This window comes from Hypanus sabinus, chromosome 20, assembly GCF_030144855.1.
Source record: "Hypanus sabinus isolate sHypSab1 chromosome 20, sHypSab1.hap1, whole genome shotgun sequence".
Taxonomy (NCBI): domain Eukaryota; kingdom Metazoa; phylum Chordata; class Chondrichthyes; order Myliobatiformes; family Dasyatidae; genus Hypanus; species Hypanus sabinus.
The window spans coordinates 68,685,666-68,705,635 of NC_082725.1; the positions used below are offsets into that span (position 1 = coordinate 68,685,666).

Sequence of the window (19,970 nt, forward strand, 5' to 3'; positions counted from 1 at the left end):
GGAGGAACTCAGCAGGGCAAGCAGCATCTATAGAAAAGAGCAAACAGTTGACGTTTCGGGGCTGAGACCCTCCTTCAGGCATCTTTGAAAAGAGTAAACAGTCAATGTTTGAGCCTAGACCCTTCTCCAGCATTTTGTGTGCGTTGCTTTGGATCTCCAGCATCTGCAGGTTTTCTAGTGTTTGTACACCTACTGTAGATTTCCATCCAGACTGTTTATATTTAACAATAGTCTTAGTACTGATCCCTGAAGAACTCTATTGGTCACAGAGTCCAGTCTATCTTCTACTAACTCATGACATGACAAAGGAACAAACTTAAAGTGATAAAGTTCTTCAGCTTTGTAAACTGATTTACAACAGTTCGCAGCTCAGGCAGCAATTGAAAACACAATTATGTGCTCCAGGACAGAAGACACAATATGCATAATTGACTTTAAGCACTTGATAAAGCAGTTTGACTTTTCTAACAAGATGCAACAAGATATCACCAATTGAGGAATATCAAGAGCTCTGGAATGTGTAGCATATGTTACTCACTAGCTCATTCCATTCATAGCACAAAGCATTTCAGTCATCTGCTGAACATAACAATATCTTGCCATATAGAGAATCCAGATAGACAGCTGTAAATGCATTCTTTCAGAGAACTTCAGAAACTTGGAATTGCAAATAAATTGGTTAACTTTCTTGCAAATACATACCGAGAATTATAGAGGGTCAAAATACCTGATCAATAAAGAAGCAACAAGAGCAGTTCAGATGAGAATTTTATCCTTCCATCAGCCAAATGTTTAACAGGAGTTGACTGCACACTGGAGGGTAATTCATGGGATTTAAAGGGCATCTCCCTGGAAACAGCATCTCTGATAGCTGTGTGCTTAAACTGAGGAATTTTTTGAGGAATGAGCACTATCTGCATTCCACAAAAGCTCTGCTGTTCTTTATTTTGCACATGCTTTTAACATTGCCGTCACCAGAGCTGCCACTCCAAGCACCTTGCATATTATTTGTTTGGTATTGCCTAAAGAATAGCCTGACGAAAGTTAATGTTATTGATGATGATTGTGTCAACAAGCAAGAATTGGTTGGTATGAAAATGCCTTTTATACTAACTGACCTTTTTTTCTGACCAATGTTGGACAGGAAAAATTAGTCTGTAAATCGGTGAATCAAGGACAGTGGGAGCAGATGGACTAATGGTCTTTGTTTCTGCCATATGTTTGGAGATGGAGGCTGCCATTATGTGGAACTGCTTTACGTTCTCCATTTTGTGTGTTAGTTGTTTGGCTTGATTTGTGTTTTAAAGAAGGTCCAATAATTCCTCAGGTAATCTGCTGAACTAAGGATCATCTCCAAATAAGGAGTTATTTGTCAGATGTTCTTTGGTTGGATATCATGCAGGTTTGTGAATGTTGCTCTGTGTGATTCAAGCTGATTGAGAACAAAGAGCCACAAATTACTGATTGCCACTTACTGGAAAGAGGGCAATAAATGGATGCCGGCCTGGAGCACAGTTAAAGGTCAGACACATGATCTACAGACACTGACAATGGAATACAATATTTGAATGAAATGGATATGAAAGCAGACGCTTTAAGTGTGCTGGCAGTGGCAACTCTGTATGAGAACAACTATCGTGTATGTGAACACCACGGACTTGTGGAGATTCGAAGTGAACCAGCAGCAGAAACTCCATTTTAACTGGTAATATCTTTTCTGTGTTTGACTGCCTATGGGAGGTCAGGAAAACTCGGTAGGTATGCACACAGCTATTGATTGTGCAAGTTCACATCTTCTTTCGTTGAGACAATAAAGGTACTTGTCAGTAATTACAGATCTCTCCGACCAATATTACAAGGGTAGATGGTACTAGCCATGGTACTGACATTACAATAGCGCCATCGTTTACAAGCAGAAACACAGGAAACTGCAGATACTGGAATATGGTGGAAAAACAAATAGCTGGAGGAACCCAGGCAGCAACTGTGGGGACAGAGGGATGATTCATGTTGAGATCCTGCATCAAGACTGAGATCAGGGGAGTGAAAAGAGATGAGAGGCAGGGATGAAGCATGACCTGGCAGGTGATAGGTGGACCCTGGAAAGGAGAGGGTTGATGGACTGATGGAACAAGGTGGGGGAGAGGAAGATGGAGGTTGAGACAGAGGATGACTGGTTTAATGGAACTGGCTACCACATGGTTAAGTAATGGCAAAGTTGGCGGGAAGAACCTACGTTTGTAATTTTCATGTGCAAAAACCCAATATTTGTTTCAGATGCGGGTTGGGGGAGCTGCTGCTTGTTCACATTTGATGCACTTCAAGCCAGAAGTGTGTGCATGTTCCATATCCAAGAAATTACAGACACTGGGTGGATATAGCTTTATAAAAATTATAAAGGTATATTGGAAATGCACCTCATAATGTTTTATGTGTTGTTATGTTTAGGTACAAAGAAAAGTCTCACAAAGAAACATTGAAATTAAAATGACCACTTCAAAAACATCAATTCATAATCTGTAATAACGTGAGTGAAAAACTTACACTCTATGACGTCCCTTCAACATGTAATGAAACTAATACAATTATGGTGCAAGCAGTATCACCATTTTAGTGGAATATGTTGATATCTCTGAAATGCTTCAAATAATATTGTAACACACTGTAAGGTTTCACTGCTAATTTAATGGCCTCTCTGTAATGTTTCCCTGCTAACGCTGAGGTAATGGTTTCTCTGTAGCAGCAATGTTTGGATTATGACTCGAGATAACGGGGCATGTTAGCCAATGAGCGGGATGTTTTTTCTTGTGTGTCTGGGAGAGGGTGTTTTCACGGTTTTTTGTCGGGGAGCAATGAAGAGAGAGGACGTGAATGGAGAGAGCTGGTAGACACCCGAGATGGAGTGGACTGAGCAGCGTGGGTCAGCTAAGCTCAGAGGAGGTCGACGGGAACAAATGGACGAACTGTGAGCTCCAATGTTTGTGCATTAGACTGTTTCATAAGAATGGGCTCTTTTCTTTTTTTTGTTTCCTTACTAACCACATAGTCAATTTAAGAATTATGAAGCTCCCCCTAATAACCAATTGTTTCATCTTAAAAGCATCTATATATTTAATCCTATCTTTTGTAAATAAGGGCTCCAAATTTTCAAAAATGTTTCATATTTATCTCTTAAATTATAAGTAATTTTTTCTAATGGAATACAACCATAGATTTCTTTCTTCCAAGAATCTATACTTAAATGTGAATCCGATTTCCAAGTAACTGCAATAGCTTTTAGGGGGAAGAAATAAATATACATATTAAAATTATTACGAACTCCATGGAGCATGTGGAGATCTTCCAACCACCAGGCATTCTTTCTTTCTTTCTTTCTTTCTTTCTTTCTTTTTTTTCTAAGGGGCAGTTAGGGGGGAGGGGTTAAGGGGAGGGGGTATGGGTTATATACATTGTTTTTTTCATACTTTGTAATCATTTAAAAATGCAATAAAAAATTATTTAAAAAAAAAAAGAATTATGAAGCTCAATCGTTTAATCGCATATTGTGTATTGTTTGGTATTTTGTGGTACTGATTTGTGGGGACACATTGCACAGCATTCACCCCAAACAAGAAGTCTTAAGTTTGGCCGGGCTGGGGGCTATCATCCCTTAGATTAAGCCGTTAACCGAACTGAGGGTTACAATTGTGGGGGCTACGTTCGGGATTGATTCTGTTGGTTGCTGTGTGATTACCCTGAGCAATGAACCAGTGGGGTAGAGATTCATAGTCCGGATGAATTGTTAATTGGCCTGTTAAGTACTGTTAAAATTGCGATCGTGGGCGGAGGTTTGATAAAATGGCGGCACAGCTCTCATTTTAATGCAGACCAACACTGACGTAGCAGTAGCTGGGGGCAGAGACTTCATAGACAGGGTGCTATCATTTCTGAGGAGTGAGTGGTCAGATTTGGAATGCTTAGTTAGTTCCCGTCCCCCAGGGGAGAGTGAGAATTCTGAGTTAGTTTCTGCCCTTACCTCTCTAGCAAATAAGTGGAAAAATGCCCAGGTTCAAAGCCCCAGCTATAGTAGGCTCTGCCTATTCTCTGGAATTACGCCCACCCCTAAAGGGGAAGAGGAGTATGAGACTTGGGCAGAGCAGACCTCTCAGTTGTTAGATGAGTGACAGTGCTCTGATGACGTAAAGTGACAGAGATTGGTTGAAAGTTTGAATGGGCAGGCTGCTGACATTGAGAGAGCTGTCAGGTTGCGGTATCCCATAGCGACAGCTGTCAATTACATGCAAGCACTGGACAATGCTTTTGACCCAATTGGAAGCCCAATGGAGCTTATGGTGGGGTTTCAGAACATGCATCAAGAGAAGGGGGAGGAGCTTTCTGCTTTTATTTTTCGGCCAGAGAGGCAGCTAAATTGCTTGTGGCGCAGAGGGCTCATTCAGGCGGCTGAGGTAGATCAGTTCAGAATGGACCAGATAGCCAGGGGTGCCCAGTCCCACGACATGATTGTGAGGGGTCTTCAACAGTCACTTAAGACGCCCCCTCCCACCGTCTTTTGTTGAGATGATCAGAGGTATGGGAAGAGGAGAATGCAGCAGAGGCGTGGGAGGGCTCCATCAGCAGGGTATAGCCCTCAGTAGTAGTCCCCTACGGTGATGTGACCACAGATAGCCTACCCCGAGGAGCAGTAGAGGAGATTGTGGCAGAGTTGAGAACAGAGATGTTTCGGCTATTGTCAGCGGTTTGACCCCCTCCCCCCATGTGATGGAACTGATAGGGGGGTGGATCCCCTAAGGGAATGGCCAGGTTTCACTGGGGGAACACGTTTCCAGCAATGTACCAAGGAAAGCAAAAGCCCCAATTCCTGAAGGCTTAGTAGGACCATGCTCCAGTGTGTTGCTACGAATAGAGGGTATTTATGCTAAAGCCATACTCAACACCAGGTTGCAGGACACGTTACTGTACCGTTCATTTTACAACCAGTATCTGAAGCATTTACTCTTAACCCATTCAGGGCACTGGAGATCTGCGGGCTTAGTGCTAGTCATTATCCATACAAAGGTTATTTGTCAGTGAAGTTGGAGTTCTTGAAGGCCGATGTGAGAGTGTCTGAGGTCTTTGATACATTGGTGCTGGTTTGTCTGGACCCTGTTCAGAAGGGTGCTGATTCAATTCTGTGGGGACCAGCACCCCTCTTGTGAAGAGGCTCATGGGGGCCTGCAAGGAGAAGGCAGGTGAGAGCTTTCTGAGAACATTGTCCGTGCACCCGGGGTTTTGAGCTGTTTTTGAGAGAGCGCGTGGCAACATAAGGCCCAATACCGAATTTAAACGAGGGACTGTGTGGTTCACCCAGTCGAAGCCAATGGTGGCATGAGCTGGGGAAGTAGCGAGAGTGATGGGGACACCCAAATTTCCCGGAGTGCCTGAGGATGAGGCCCTCTTAGTGAACCCTCCGGAAGACCACAAGGGGGAGTTGAGATTTCCTGCTGGGGTATTGGTGAGGCCCAAATTGCAGAAGCCTTTGGTTGTACAGGAACGCAGGATGGCAGTGATTGTCCAGAACACTATGAAGAGGGAGGTCACCTTCTAGCGGGGGATGTCCCTGGCACATCTGTTCCCGGTGACGGTAATGTCTAGTGCCCCTGTGAGACAAGACAGGGAGAAACTATTGGAAAAAGGGGGAGAGTTGACTGCCGAGTCATTCAACTTTGGGGACTCCCGGTTCCTGTGGGTTGGAAGAGGAGGTTGGTAGAGAAGATGTTGAAGCTGAAAGGTGTCTTTTCCACTGAGGAGTTTGATGTAGGTTGTTCCAAGAGCACGCATCACACTATCCGGGTGACTGAGGATTCCCTGTTCAGAGAAAGGTCACGGTGACTGGCCTCTGCAGAGGTGGAGGATGTTCAGCAGCATTTGTGTAAGTTGAAGGAAGCTGGGATCATCACCGAGTCCCAAAGCCCCTTTGTGTCCCCAATGGTAGTGGCCTGAAAGAAGAATGGGAAGGTACGGATGTGTGTGGACTATAGGACTCTGAACAGTCCCTGACCAGTATACTGTCCGGAGGATTGAAGATGTGCTGGTCTGTCTGAGTGATGCAAAATAGATTAGTGTGCTGGATTTGAGGAATGAATATTAACAGATCCCCATGAGCGAGGCCGAGAAAGAGAAGGCGGCATTTATATGTCCCCTGAGATTTTTCCAGTTCGAAGGGATGCCCCAGGACATCTTGGGAGCTCCTGCAACCTTCCAATGGGTTATGGAGAAGACGGTGGGGGATATAGACTTGCTTGAGGTGTTGTTGTATCTGGATGACCTCATAGTGTTTGGATCCACCTTGGAGGAACATGAAGCGAGGCTGCTGAAGGTGCTGGGCTGACTGAAAGCTGAAGGGTTAAAACTTTCCCTGGGCAGTTTTTGGCCAGTTCTGCCAAATGTCTGTTGGCTATGTTGGGCACATAGTCTCAGTGGATGGAGTAGCTACTGATCCGGCTAAGATAGAAGTGGTTACCACTTGTCCATTGCACAGCATCCACCCAAACAAGAATTCTTAAATTTGGCCGAGCCAGGGGCCTGTCATCCCCTAGATTAAGCTGCTAGCCAAACCGAGGGTTGCAATATTTTTTGAAATATAACAATAAAAACCAAGTGGAATGGACTGAATTCTACACTGTAAACTGCTGCAATTCCTTAACAACACTTGCATTCATGTAGCATTCCTTGTAACATTAAAACATAGATTCAGAATGGTCTACTGGTTTAAACAACTACAATAGTTCAATTGTGCCTAATACACTTTAATTTGCAGAGGGTTGTAAAATCAGCCAACTCCATCATGGGCACTAGCCTCCCCAGCATCGAGGATATCTTCAAAAAGTGACACCTCAATGAGGTTCCATCATTAAAGAACCCCTCCTCCCCACTGAGGAGACATGCCCTCTTCTCAATACTACCATTAGGGAGGATGTACTGGAGCTTGAAGACACACACTCAATGTTTTAGGAACAGCTTCTTCCCCTCTGCCATCAGATTTCTGATCCAATATATGTACAAAACAACACATTTCATGACATATGTCAGAGATAATAAACATAATTTTGATTCTGATTCAATGCAATTTTATAATGAAAGTCATCAATATTCTGTTTTACCATGAATATCATTTTTTCCGTAATACAGTAAGATCCTTAATACCAGCAATAGATCAATTTATGAGGAGAGAGGTAAAATACTGTGGCACATCAAGAGCATGGTCAGCAGCTTGCCCCAGAATTACTAGCAGTTAGCGCTACATATTGTTCTTGTTTTAAACTTTCTTTCTTTTTCAATCTTTTTATTATTGCTATTAATATCAACAAAATACAATTGATACATAGATAATGGGATTACAAACATACACATTTCAACTGCACATGAAAGAATACTTAAGCAATGATTACAGTATAAATGAGTATTCCCAAATCATGAACGATACAATATATAAACAAGGCAAATTTAGGTATATCATAATATATAATAAAAAAAACAGAAAAAAGAAAAAGAAAAAAAATTATGCAAAAAAACTAATCTAATAATCTAATAAAGAAAAAAAACAAAAAAAGGAAAAAGAATAAGAAAAACTGGAAAAAGAAAAAATATTAAAAAAAGGGCTGTTTATAATGTCTCACAAAAATACAAAATCATCAGTGTCGTCAACTCCGATCCTCTCAACATATATAAAATCGAAACTGGAAAAACAAATAGGCTTGGAACAGGGTCATATTACATCATGTGAAAATATTGAATAAATGGTCTCCATATCTTTTCAAATTTAATGGAAGTATCAAATACACCACTTCTAATTTTTTCTAAATTTAAAAATAACATAGTTTGAGAAAACCAATGAAATACAGTAGGAGGATTAATTTCCTTCCAATTCAACAAAATAGATCTTCTAGCCATTAGAGTAAGAAATGCAATCATTCGGCAGGCGGAAGAAGATAAATGAGGTGAGTCCATCATTGGTAAACCAAAAATTGCAGTAATAGGATGGGGTTGTAAATCAATGTTCAATACCGCAGAGATAATATCAAAAATATCTTTCCAATATTTTTTCAAAAGCGGACACGACCAAAACATATGAGTTAAAGACGCTATTTCAGATTGACATCTATCACAAATAGGATTTATATAGGAATAAAAATGAGCCAATTTATCCTTGGACATATGGGCCCTATGTACGACCTTAAACTGTATTAATGAATGTTTGGCATATATAGATGATGTATTATCTAATTGAAGAATTCTATCCCAATTCTCAATAGGAATAATAAGATTAAGCTCTCTTTTCCAATCATTTATTTCTTATAAAGGGGCTCTGAACGTATCTTCATAATTATATTATAAAGTTTTGATATAAGCCCTTTTTGAAAAGGGTTTAATTCAAACAAACTCTCCAAAATACCTGAAGACACAAAATTTGGAAAAGTAGAAAGTACAGTATTTAAAAAATGCCTAATCTGTAAATATCTAAAAAAATGAAATCTAGGCAAATTATATTTATTAGATAATTGCTCAAAAGACATAAAACAATTGTCCAAAAATAAATCAGAAAATCGTAGTAATCCCTTAGTCTTCCAAGCCGAATAAGCTTGGTCTATAATTGAAGGGTGGAAAAAACAATTGGATACAATAGGAATATTTAAAGCAAACTGAGTCAACCCAAAAAATTTCCGAAATTGAAACCATATATATGTAAAGTATGTTTAACTATCAGGTTGTCAATTCGTTTCGGCAATTTAGAAAGAGCAAAAGGGAGAGAAGTCCGCAAAATAGAACCCAGTGCAAAACCTGGTACCGATTTAATTTCCAGGCTCACCCAATGAGGGCTAAAAGATCCATCCCAATCTTTCAACCAACATATCAAATATCTAATATTAACTGCCCAATAATAAAATCTAAAATTAGGCAATGCTAACCCACCTTCCTTCTTTGCCTATTCTTGTTTTAAACTGTATTCGTGGAATTATGATGAGATGAATAAACTTTCCTCAGGCTTACAGCCGGGTACAGGTGATTGGTTACTCAGCCAATTAGGTTTCTGGTCTCCCACCTTGTTTACAATCAAATTCCAGTTCTTACTTAGAGTGAGACCTTAGTCTTTGTAAAGAAACTTTTCTTCTAGTTTTATTTCAATGGCTTTCTTTATCAGGCGGTCTGAAAAACCATTGTTGTGGCACAGTAGTTCTGTGCATCAAAGCCAATCCTACGGCAACTGAGAATGCAGTGTTCTGCTGCCACCAATTCCTCCAGGTAACCCAAAAGGATATATGTCTTGTGCTCCTTGATGCTGTTTCCACCATGCATCCCGTCTGCTCCGCATTCACGGGGGATCCTGAGTCCCAGGTCATCTTTGACCTGCATAAGCTGTGATTTGAGCTTCTTTACGGATTTGCATATGTATTTATCCGGTACTTCTTCAGGGTCCTGGCAATTCTTCCAGAAACCTTGGAAACTGGCAGTAGTGATGGATGTTCCTCACTGTCAGCCTTTTTAAGGGTTAAATTGATTTCCTTCACCATTCTGTAGGAATGTCTTGTGTAATTGTCCTATTTCCCTGGAGAAACTCTCCAGGTCTGGAAGTTTTTACATGGTTAATCAAAGTAAAGAGAACTGCTCTACCTTGGGAGGCATGTTGATGGCTGTTATTGTTGAGGTATAAGTCTGTGTGAATGCGTTTCCAATAGATGCCATGTCCAAGGCTACCATCCAGTTTCTGTCATGCTAGAATGTCCAGGAACGGGAGGCTCCCATTCTTCTCCATCTCCATTGTAAACTGAATGTTTGGATGTATACAGTTCAGAAGACATGGAACTGTTAGAGTGCCTGGAGTCCATTAGGCCAGACTACGAAGGTGTCGTTAATGTATTTGAAGAGGCATTTGGGGTGTAAGGGTGATGAACTCAGAGCCCTCTCCTCAAAGTCCATTTAGAAATTAGCAATAGCCTGTGACAAAGGCAAACACATGGCCTATCCGTCCATTTGTTCAGATTATTTCCAATATAGAGGAAGTACGCCAATGTACAATATGTTCAAAAAAGTCAGTGGTATCCTTGGCCACAGGAGGACCAAACTGTCCTTAATGGGAACTCTCAGGAACCAGAAGACCATGTTGAAACTAACCAGATGTCCTCCAGGTCAGCTGGACGTTGGTTATTGTTTTAAAGCAATCAGTTGAATTTGTGATGTGATTCTCAGCCCCCAACAAAGGGAGACAGCATGGTCATTAAATGCTTAGCGAGGCAGTAAGTTGGAGAATCTATCCCACTGTCGATAGGCCTCATAGAAGAACCCTCCTTGTGTATCTTAGGGAGCCCATAAAGACATTGTGGTATCATCTCCTGAGGTAGAAGTGTCTTGCATAGCATCTCTACTTTCTGCGAAGGCTGAGGAAAGTCCATCTCCCACCCTCCATATTTCACCACATTCTACAGGGGTTGTATTGAGAGCATCCTGAGCAGTTGCATCACTGCCTGGTTCGGAAATTGCACCATCTTGGATCGCAAGACCCTGCAGTGGATAGTGAGGTCAGCTGAGAAGATCATCAGGGTCTCTCTTCCCACCATTACAGACATATACACCACATGCTACATCCGCAAAGCAAACAGTATTATGAAGGACCCCACGCACCCTTCATATAAACTCTTCTCCCTCCTGCCATCTAGGAAAAGGCACCAAAGCATTCGGTCTCTCATGATCAGACTATGTAGCAGTTTCTTCCCCCAAGCTATCAGACTCCTCAATACCCAGAGTCTGGACTAACACCAACTTACTGCCCTCTACTGTGCCTAATGTCTTGTTCATTACTTATTGTAATGCCTGCAGTGTTTTGTGCACTTTATGCAGTCCTGGGTGGGTCTGTAGTCTAGTGTAGTTTTTTGTGTTGTTTTACGTAGTTCAGTGTAGTTTTTGTATTGTTTCATGTAGCACCATGGTCTTGAAAAACGTTGTCTCATTTTTACTGTGTACTGTACCAGCAGTTATGGTTGAAATGACAATAGAAAGTGACTTGACTTGACTACTGGCAGTCCAGATTTCTTCAGTAAAGCGGAGGTTATCCTGACAATCCAATGCATGGGATCCCGCTGAAGAACTCCTTAGAGGGGATTGTCCAGAATCTGTTGAACTTTCCTGTGGGACAGATACTCTGACTTACTACCTCGCAATAAATTTGGCAGTTGAGATGAATGAGCTCTTTTTGTCTATCATCATGAACCAAATGTTTGCCACGTTGGTGTCTGAGATGGGAATAGAAGTTGATGATGAGATTGAAGAGCTACGATGTCAGATGGAGCACCTTAAGACTCAGGGAGTAAGTCGAGGGACCATGCGGTATGCCTCCTTCCACCCCTGGGCTGGGCTCGGCTCCTGAAGACAGGACGCTGATCCGGAGGGAGAACCTGGGAACCGAACATTGTGCCTTCCCAGGGAACCCCGACAAGGCGAGCGTACCAGGCTCCCCAACCAGGGTTACATGGCGGAGTACATCACCTGCCTCTACCTCGTGGCCCTTGCCGGGGAACTCAAGATGCCACAGCCATGGGAAGATGGGAACGTGGTAGGCACCCACAGCACCACTGGAGGAAAAGGACCACCAATGGGCCTCAGCAATTAATGCCACAAGGTCCACCCTGATACAATGGTATCAGCTGCCTGGAGTCTATTCTGGCACAAGTCAAACTTGCTGCATGGCACAACGTGTTGATGTACAGGGGGATCTTGGGGTCCAAATACATAACTCCCTGAAAGTGGCCTCACAAGTTGATCAGGTACCTCAGTTAATAGGTACTTGTTTGCCTTTATTATTTGAGGCACTGATTTAAAGAGGTAAGTTTTATTATAACTTTACAGTTCAAAGTAAATTTATTAGCAAAATGCATATATGTTACCATATACAACCCTGAGATACATTTTCTTGTGAGCATACACACTAAGCACAAAGAAACACTCAAAAAAACAAATAAAATAATAATAATACATAAATAAGCAGTAAATATTGAGAACATAAGATGAAGAGTCCTTGAAAGTGAGTCCATACTGTTGGGGTGAGTGAAGTTGTGTTAAGTTATCCTCTCTTGTTCAACAGAGGTAATAACTTATCCTGACCCAAGTGGTGTGGGTCCTGAGGCTCCTGTACTTCCTTCCTGATGGCAGCAGTAAGAAGAGAGTATGACCTGGATGATGGGATCTCTGATGATGGATGCTACTTTCCTGTGACAGTACTTCATGCAGATGTGCTCAGCAGTGGGGAGGGCTTTACCTGTGATGGACTGGGCTGTATCTACTTTTTGTGGGCTTTTCCATTCAAGGGTATTGGTGTTTCCATATCAGGCCACATAAAAATCTGGTTAGCTGTATCAGGCCACATAAAATTCTGGTTAGGCTGTATCAGGCCATATAAAACTCTGGTTAGACTGTATCAGGCCACATAAAAATCTGGTTAGCTGTATCAGGCCACATAAAAATCTGGTTAGGCTGTATCAGGCCATATAAAACTCTGGTTAGGCTGTATCAGGCCATATAAAACTCTGGTTAGACTGTATCAGGCCACATAAAAATCTGGTTAGCTGTATCAGGCCACATAAAAATCTGGTTAGGCTGTATCAGGCCATATAAAAATCTGGTTAGGCTGTATCAGGCCACATAAAATTCTGGTTAGGCTGTATCTGGAGTTCTGTTTTCAATTGTAGTCACCCGATTATAGGAAAGCTGTGGAGGCTTTGGAGAGGGTGTGGATGAGCTTAACAATGATGTTGCCTGGATAAGAGGGCATATGCTATATGGAGAGGTTAGACAAAATGGATTGCTTTCCCTGTAATGACGGGGACTTGACAGAAGTTTAAAAAAATATCAGAGATATAGAGTACATAACACCTGGTATTCTTTTTCTCAGGGTCAAAATATCTAACACCAGAAGGCATGTGTTTAAGAGGAGAGAGGGAAAGTTCAAAGGATATGTATGGGGCAAGGTTTTTATTACACAGAGCTTGGTGGGTTCCTGGAATGCGCTTCTGGAGGTAATGGCAGAGGTAAGTATGATAGAGGTGTTTAAGAGGCTCTTAGGCATATTATTATGAGATTATATATGGACCATGTACAGGCAGAAGGGATTCATCTAATTAGGCATTATTACCTTAATTAGTTGGCAGAACATTATGGGCTGAAGGGCCTGTTCCTATGCTGTACTGTTCTATCAGGAAATATCTATAGCATATACATTCCCTTCTTTAACTGCGCAACAAGAAAATTGCTCTGTTTTGCGGAGCTAAATTTGAGGCATGAATCTAGGTTGACTTCTGAAACATCTGGGTCATCCAACACACTATATTCTCATCTCTACCACCCTAAGAATGAATTCCCCGTTGAAATCACTCCACCAGTCAAAAAGAATGGAGGCAAAAGTGGGTAACTATAGGCAAGTTAGTTTAAAGTTTATAGTTGGGAAGTGCTTGAAGTGTACTAAGGAAGAAATAGCAAGACATTGGGTGAAATGTAGCTCCATTGGGCAGATACAGCATGGATTCATGAAGGGCAGGTACTGTTTGACAAACTTACTCGAGTTCTTTGATGATATAATGAGCTCAGTGGATAGAGGGGAACAGTTGAATGTTGTATACTTGTATTTCTAGCTCTTCAATAAGGTGCTGCATCAAGGACTTAGCCGTAAGTTAAGGATGCATGGTTGAAAAAAGAAGAAGATTAGCTTTATTTGTCACATGAACATTGAAATGCATTGTGTGTGTTAAATCAAATCAGTGAGGATTACCTTGGGAAGGCTGGAAGTGTTGCCATACTTCTGGTGTCAACAACGCATGCCTATAACTCAGTAACCTTAACCTTACAATGTTTGGAATGTGGAGCACCTGCAGGAAATCATGCAGCCATGGAGAGAACAACAAATGCTTTGCAGACAGCGGTGGGAAATGCACTCCGGAATCTTACAGCTGCTGCTGGAATAATGTAATGCTAAAGGCTACACTACAGTGTTGCCTGCACAGTAATGTAATTGTATGGATAGAAATGAATAGAAGGTGGAGAGTTGGAATAAATGGGTTTTTCTCTGGTTGGCAATCAGTGGTGACCAGAGTGCCTCAGGGGTCAGTACTGGGGCTGCAACTGTTTAGAAATACATCAATGATTTGCAAGAGGGGTCAGAGTGTAGCTTCTCTAAGTTTGCTGATGACACTAAATTGAGTGGAAAATTGGGAGTCTACAGAGAGAAATAGATTCAGTTAGGGAGGAGGTCCTGAAAACAGACTACAGGGAGTCACGAAGGAAGTTGAGAAGCAGGACCGCAAAGGTAGTAATCTCAGGTAAATGTGTGGCCGAGGGATAGGAGCAGGGATTCAGATTTCTGGATCATTGAGACCTCTTTTGGGGCAGGTGTGACCTGTACAAAAAGGACAAGTTGCACTTGAATCCCAGGGGGACCAATATCCTGGTGGGGAGATTTGCTAAGGCTATTGGGAAATTTAAACTAGAATTGTCGGGGGGTGGGAACTGAACTGAAGAGATGGAGGAAGATGCAGTTGGCTCACAAATAGAGTAAGCTTGGAGACAGTGCGAGAGAGAGGATAGACAAGTGATAGAGAAGGGACATGCTCAGACTGATGTGTCTATTTTAATGCAAGGAGTATTATGAACAGAGCAGATGAGCTTAGAGCATGGATCAAAACTTGCAGCTATGATGTTGTGGCCATTACAACATGGCACAGGGGCAGGGATGATTACTTCAAGTCCCAGGCTTTAGCTGTTTCAGAAAGGACAGGGAGGCAAAAGAGGTGGGGGCATGGCACTGTTGATCAGAGATAGTGTCACAGTTGCAGAAAGGGGGGAAGACATGGAGGGATTATCTACGGAGTCTTTGTGGGTGGAAGTTAGGAACAGGAAGGGGTCAATAACTCTACTGGGTGTTTTTTATACACCACCCAATAGTAACAGGGACATCGAAGAGCAGATAAGGAGATAGATTCTGGATAGGTGTAATAATAACAGGGTTGTTGTGGTGGGAGGTTTTAATTTCCCAAATATCGATTGGCATCTCCCTAGACTGAGGGGTTTAGATGGGATGGAGTTTGTTAGGTGTGTTCTGGAGGGTTTGTTGACACCGGATGTAGATAAGCCTACAAAAGCAGAGGCTGTACTTGATCTAGGGAAATATGAGGCTATCAGGCAGGTACTTAGAAGCATAAATTGGAAGCATATGTTCTCAGGGAAAGATACTGAAGAAATGTGGCAGATGTTCAGGAGATATTTGCGTGGAGTTCTGCATAGGTATGTTCTAATGAGACAGGGAAAGGATAGTAAGGCACAGGAACTGTGGTGTACAAAGGCTGTTGTAAATCTAGTAAAGAAGAAGAGTCTACGAAATGTTCAAAAAAACTAAGTAATGATAGACATCTAGAAGATTATAAGGCTAGCAGGAAGGAGCTTAAGAATTAAATTAGGAGAGCCAGAAGGGGCCATGAGAAGACCTTGGCAGACAAGATTAAGAAAAACCCCAAGGCATTCTACAAGTATGCTAAGACCAAGAGGATAAAACATGAGGGAATAGGAGCAATCAAGTGTGACAGTGGAACAGTGTGTATGGAACCAGAGGAGATAGTAGAGGTACTTAATAAATACTTTGCTCAGTATTCATTATGGAAAAGGATCTTAGCGATTGTAGGGATGACTTATAGTGGACTGAAAAGCTTGAGCATGTCTATATTTAGGAAAAGGATGTGCTGGATCTTTTTGAAAGCATCAAGTTGGATAAGTCACCAGAACCGGACAAAATGCACCCCAGGGTATATTTCATGGAGGCGAGGCAAGGGACGAGATTGCTGAGCCTCTGGCAATGATCTTTGCATCATCAATAGGGATGGGAGAGGTTCTATAACCATATAACAATTACAGCATGGAAACAGGCCATCTTGGCCCTTCTAGTCCGTGCCGAACGCTTATTCCTACCTAATCCCACTGACTCGCACTCAACCCATAACCCTCCATTCATTTCCTGTCCATATACCTATCCAATTTTACTTTAAATGGCAATACCGAACCTGCCCCTACCACTTCTACTGGAAGCTCGTTCCACTCAGCTACCACTCTCTGAGTAAAGAAATCCCCCTCATGTTACCCCTAAATTTTTGTCCCCTAACTCTCAACTCATGTCCTCTTCTTTGAATCTGCCCTACCCTCAATGGAAAAGCCTATCCACGTCAACTCTATCTATCCCCCTCATTATTTTAAATACCTCTATCAAGTCCCCCCTCAACCTTCTACGCTCCAAAGAATAAGGACCTAACTTGTTCAACCTTTCCCTGTAACTTCGGTGCTGAAACCCAGGTAACATTCTAGTAAATCTTCTCTGTGCTCTCTCTATTTTGTTGATATCTTTCCTATAATTCGGTGACCAGAACTGTACACAATACTCCAAATTCGGCTTTACCAGTGCCTTGTACAATTTTAGCATTACATCCCAACTCCTATACTCAATGCTCTGATTTGTAAAGGCCAGCATACCAAAAGCTTTCTTCACCACCCTATCCACATGAGATTCCACCATCAGGGAACTATGCACCATTATTCCTAGAACACTCTGTTCTACTGCATTCTTAAATGCCCTACCATTTACCATGTATGTCCTATTTGGATTATTCCTACCAAAATGTAGCACCTCACACTTATCAGCATTAAACTCCATTAAACTCTTCTAACTGGCCTAAATCTCTCTGCAAATTTTGAAAACCTACTTCATTATCCACAACGCCACCTACCTTAGTATCATCTGCATACTTACTAATGCAATTTACCACCCCATCATCCAGATCATTAATGTATATGACAAATAACATTGGACCCAGTACAGATCCCTGAAGCACACCACTAGTCACCGGCCTCCAACCTGACAAACAGTTATCCATCCATCACTACTCTATGGCATCTCCCATCAAGCCACTGTTGAATCCATTTTACTACTTCAATATTAATACCTCACTAACCTTCCGTGTGGAACCTTGTCAAAGGCCTTACTGAAGTCCATATAGACAACATCCACTGCTTTACCCTCGTCAACTTTCCTCGTAACCTCTTCAAAAAATTCAATTTGTCAAACATGACTTTCCACGCACAAATCCATGTTGACTGTTCCTAATCAGATCCTGTCTATCCAGATAATTATATATACCATCTCTAAGAATACTTTCCATTAATTACTCCCACCACTGATGTCAAACTGACAGGCCTATAATTGTTAGGTTTATACTTAGAACCCTTGTAAAACAATGGAACCACATGAGCAATACATCAATCCTCCAGCACCATCCCCGTTTCCAATGACATTTGAAATATTTCTGTCAGAGCCCCTGCTATTTCTAGACTAACCTCCCTGAAGGTCCTAGGGAATATCCTGTCAGGACCTGGAGATTTATCCAATTTTATATTCCTTAAAAGCGCCAGTACTTCCTCCTCTTTAATCGTCATAGTTTCCATAACTTCCCTACTTGTTTCCCTTACCTTACACAATTCAATATCTTTCTCCTTAGTGAATACCGAAGAAAAGAAATTGTTCAAAATCTCCCCCATCTCTTTCAGCTCCACACATAGCTGTCCACTCAGATTCTCTAAGGGGCCAATTTTATCCCTCACTATCCTTTTGCTATTAATATAACTGTAGAAACCCTTCGGATTTATTTTCACCTTACTTGCCAAAGCAACCTCGTATCTTCTTTTAGCTTTTCTAATTTCTTTCTTAAGATTCTTCTTACATTCTTTATATTCCTCAAGCACCTCATTTACTCCATGCTGCCTATATTTATTATAGATCTCTCTCTTTTTCCGAACCAAGTTTCCAATATCCCTTGAAAACCATGGTGCTCTCAAACTTTTAACCTTACTTTTCAATCTAACAGGAACATAAAGATTCTGTACCCTCAAAATTTCACCTTTAAATGACTTCCATTTCTCTGTTACATCCTTCCCATAAAACAAATTGTCCCAATCCGCTCCTTCTAAATCCTTTTGCATCGCCTCAAATCAAAAATTCTCCAATCAAAAATCTCAACCCTGGGTCCAGTCCTATCCTTCTCTATAATTAGATTGAAACTAATGGCATTGTGATCACTGGACCTGAAGAGCTCCCCAACACATACCTCTGTCACCTGACCTATTTCATTCCCTAACAGAAGATCCAACACTGCCCCTTCTCTAGCTGGTACCCCTATGTATTGCTGCAAAATACTATCCTGCACACATTTTACAAACTCTAAACCATTCATCCCTTTTACAGTATGGGCTTCCCAGTCTATGTGTGGAAAATTAAAATCTCCCACAATCACAACCCTGTGCTTACTACAAATATCTGCTATTTCCTTGCAAATTTGCTTCTCCAATTCTCCAGTTCTGGAGGATTGGAGGGTGGTGTATGTTGTTCCCTTATTCAAGAAAGGGAGTAGAGATAGCCCAGGAAATTACAGACCAGTGAGTCTCACTTCAGAGGTTGGTAAGTTGATGGAGAAGATCCAGAGAGGCAGGATGTATGAACATCTGGAGAGGCATAGTATGATTAGGAATAGTCAGCCTGGCTTTGTCAAAGGCAACTCGTGCCTTATAAGCCTGATTGAATCTTTTGAGGATGTGACTGAACACATTGATGAAGGTAGAGCGCTAGATGTAGTGTATATTGATTTCAGCAAGGCATTTGATGAGGTACCCATACAGGGCTTATTGAGAAAGTAAAGAGGCATTGGATCCAAGGGGACAATGCTTTGTGGATCCAGAACCCTAAGGAACATGGAGCTTAGAATAATAGAGGGCTATAAGTAACCCTAGGTAATTTCTAAGGTAATGACATGTTCGGCACAGCTTTGTGGGCCAAAGGGCCTGTTTTGTGCTGTAGGTTTTCTATGTTTCTATATTTTATATGAGTGGGCAAGGGTCTAGCTGATAAAGTACAATGTTGATAAATGTGAGGTTATCCACTTTGGAAGGATCAGATTATTATTTAAATGGTGAAAGACTGCAGCAGCATGTTCCTGCTGTGGTGAAGATCAACTAAGGAGTGCCGGTGCATGAGTCACTAAAGGTTGGTTTACAGGTGCAACAGGTTATCAAGAAGGCAAATGGAATGCTGCTTTTCATTGCTAGAGACCACAAGATCCATGAACCTGATCGTCCATGTAGGCTCTTTGTTTTTGTCTGCTGCTGCCCCAGTGAATTTGGCTGCATTTTGTCGCCCATGGTTCAGTCTCCTCCCACCTATATCTGTGACACTTCACATGCTCTTGATCACTTCAATCACTTTAGGTTCCCTTGCTCTGACTGTTCCATTTTCATTATGGATGTCCAGTCCCTCTACGAGTCAAGACAAGTTTATTGTCATTTCAACCATAAACTGCTGGTACGGTATACAGTGAAAACAGAACAACGTTCCTCCAGGACCCTTGTGTTACATGAAACAACAGAAAACTACACTAGACTATGTGAGACAGCACAAGGCTACACTAGACTACATAAAGTACAGAAAACAGTGCAGGGCATACAATAATTAATAAATAAGATAATAGGCACAGTAGAGGACAAATTACAACGTAATAAACGATGTAGATGTCAGTCTAGACTCTAAGTATTGAGGAGTCTGATGGCTTGGGGGAAGAAACTGTTGCACAGTTTCTCATCAGGAATGTCTTAAAGCTCTCTGCCTTTTTTTTTGGACAACAGACTTAACCAGTTCCCCAATACTACCACTTTTCTCTATCTGATGGAAATGGTTGTCACTCTCAATAATTTCCCTACTTTCTCCAAACTCAAGGAGGAGACATGGGCACCCGCTTAGTCTCCAACTGAAAATACTTTTTTGTTGGCTACATATTTCCAGCTTACACTGTTAATGCAGCACAACTCTATGCTACACTGATGACCACATTGGTGCTGCTTCCTGCACCCATGCTGAGCTCATCAAT

The 19,970-nt window shown here is 41.7% G+C and overlaps 1 protein-coding gene across 15 annotated transcripts in view; it reads right to left on the minus strand.

Annotated features, from left to right (window-relative positions):
- The window catches only part of ulk4 (unc-51 like kinase 4), a 712,463-nt gene that overhangs the window by 205,891 nt on the left and 486,602 nt on the right, over positions 1-19,970 (minus strand). The window contains exon 32 of one of the 15 annotated variants that reach the window (XM_059945723.1): positions 7,326-10,536. The exons of 13 other annotated variants lie outside the window; for them this stretch is intronic. In XM_059945723.1, coding sequence (XP_059801706.1) covers positions 10,455-10,536 — 82 coding nt within the window. In that variant the 3' untranslated portion in view covers positions 7,326-10,454. Of the gene's footprint in view, positions 1-7,325; positions 10,537-10,560; positions 11,158-19,970 lie in introns of those variants that run through there. One more of the 15 variants, XM_059945725.1, reaches the window with a different exon arrangement.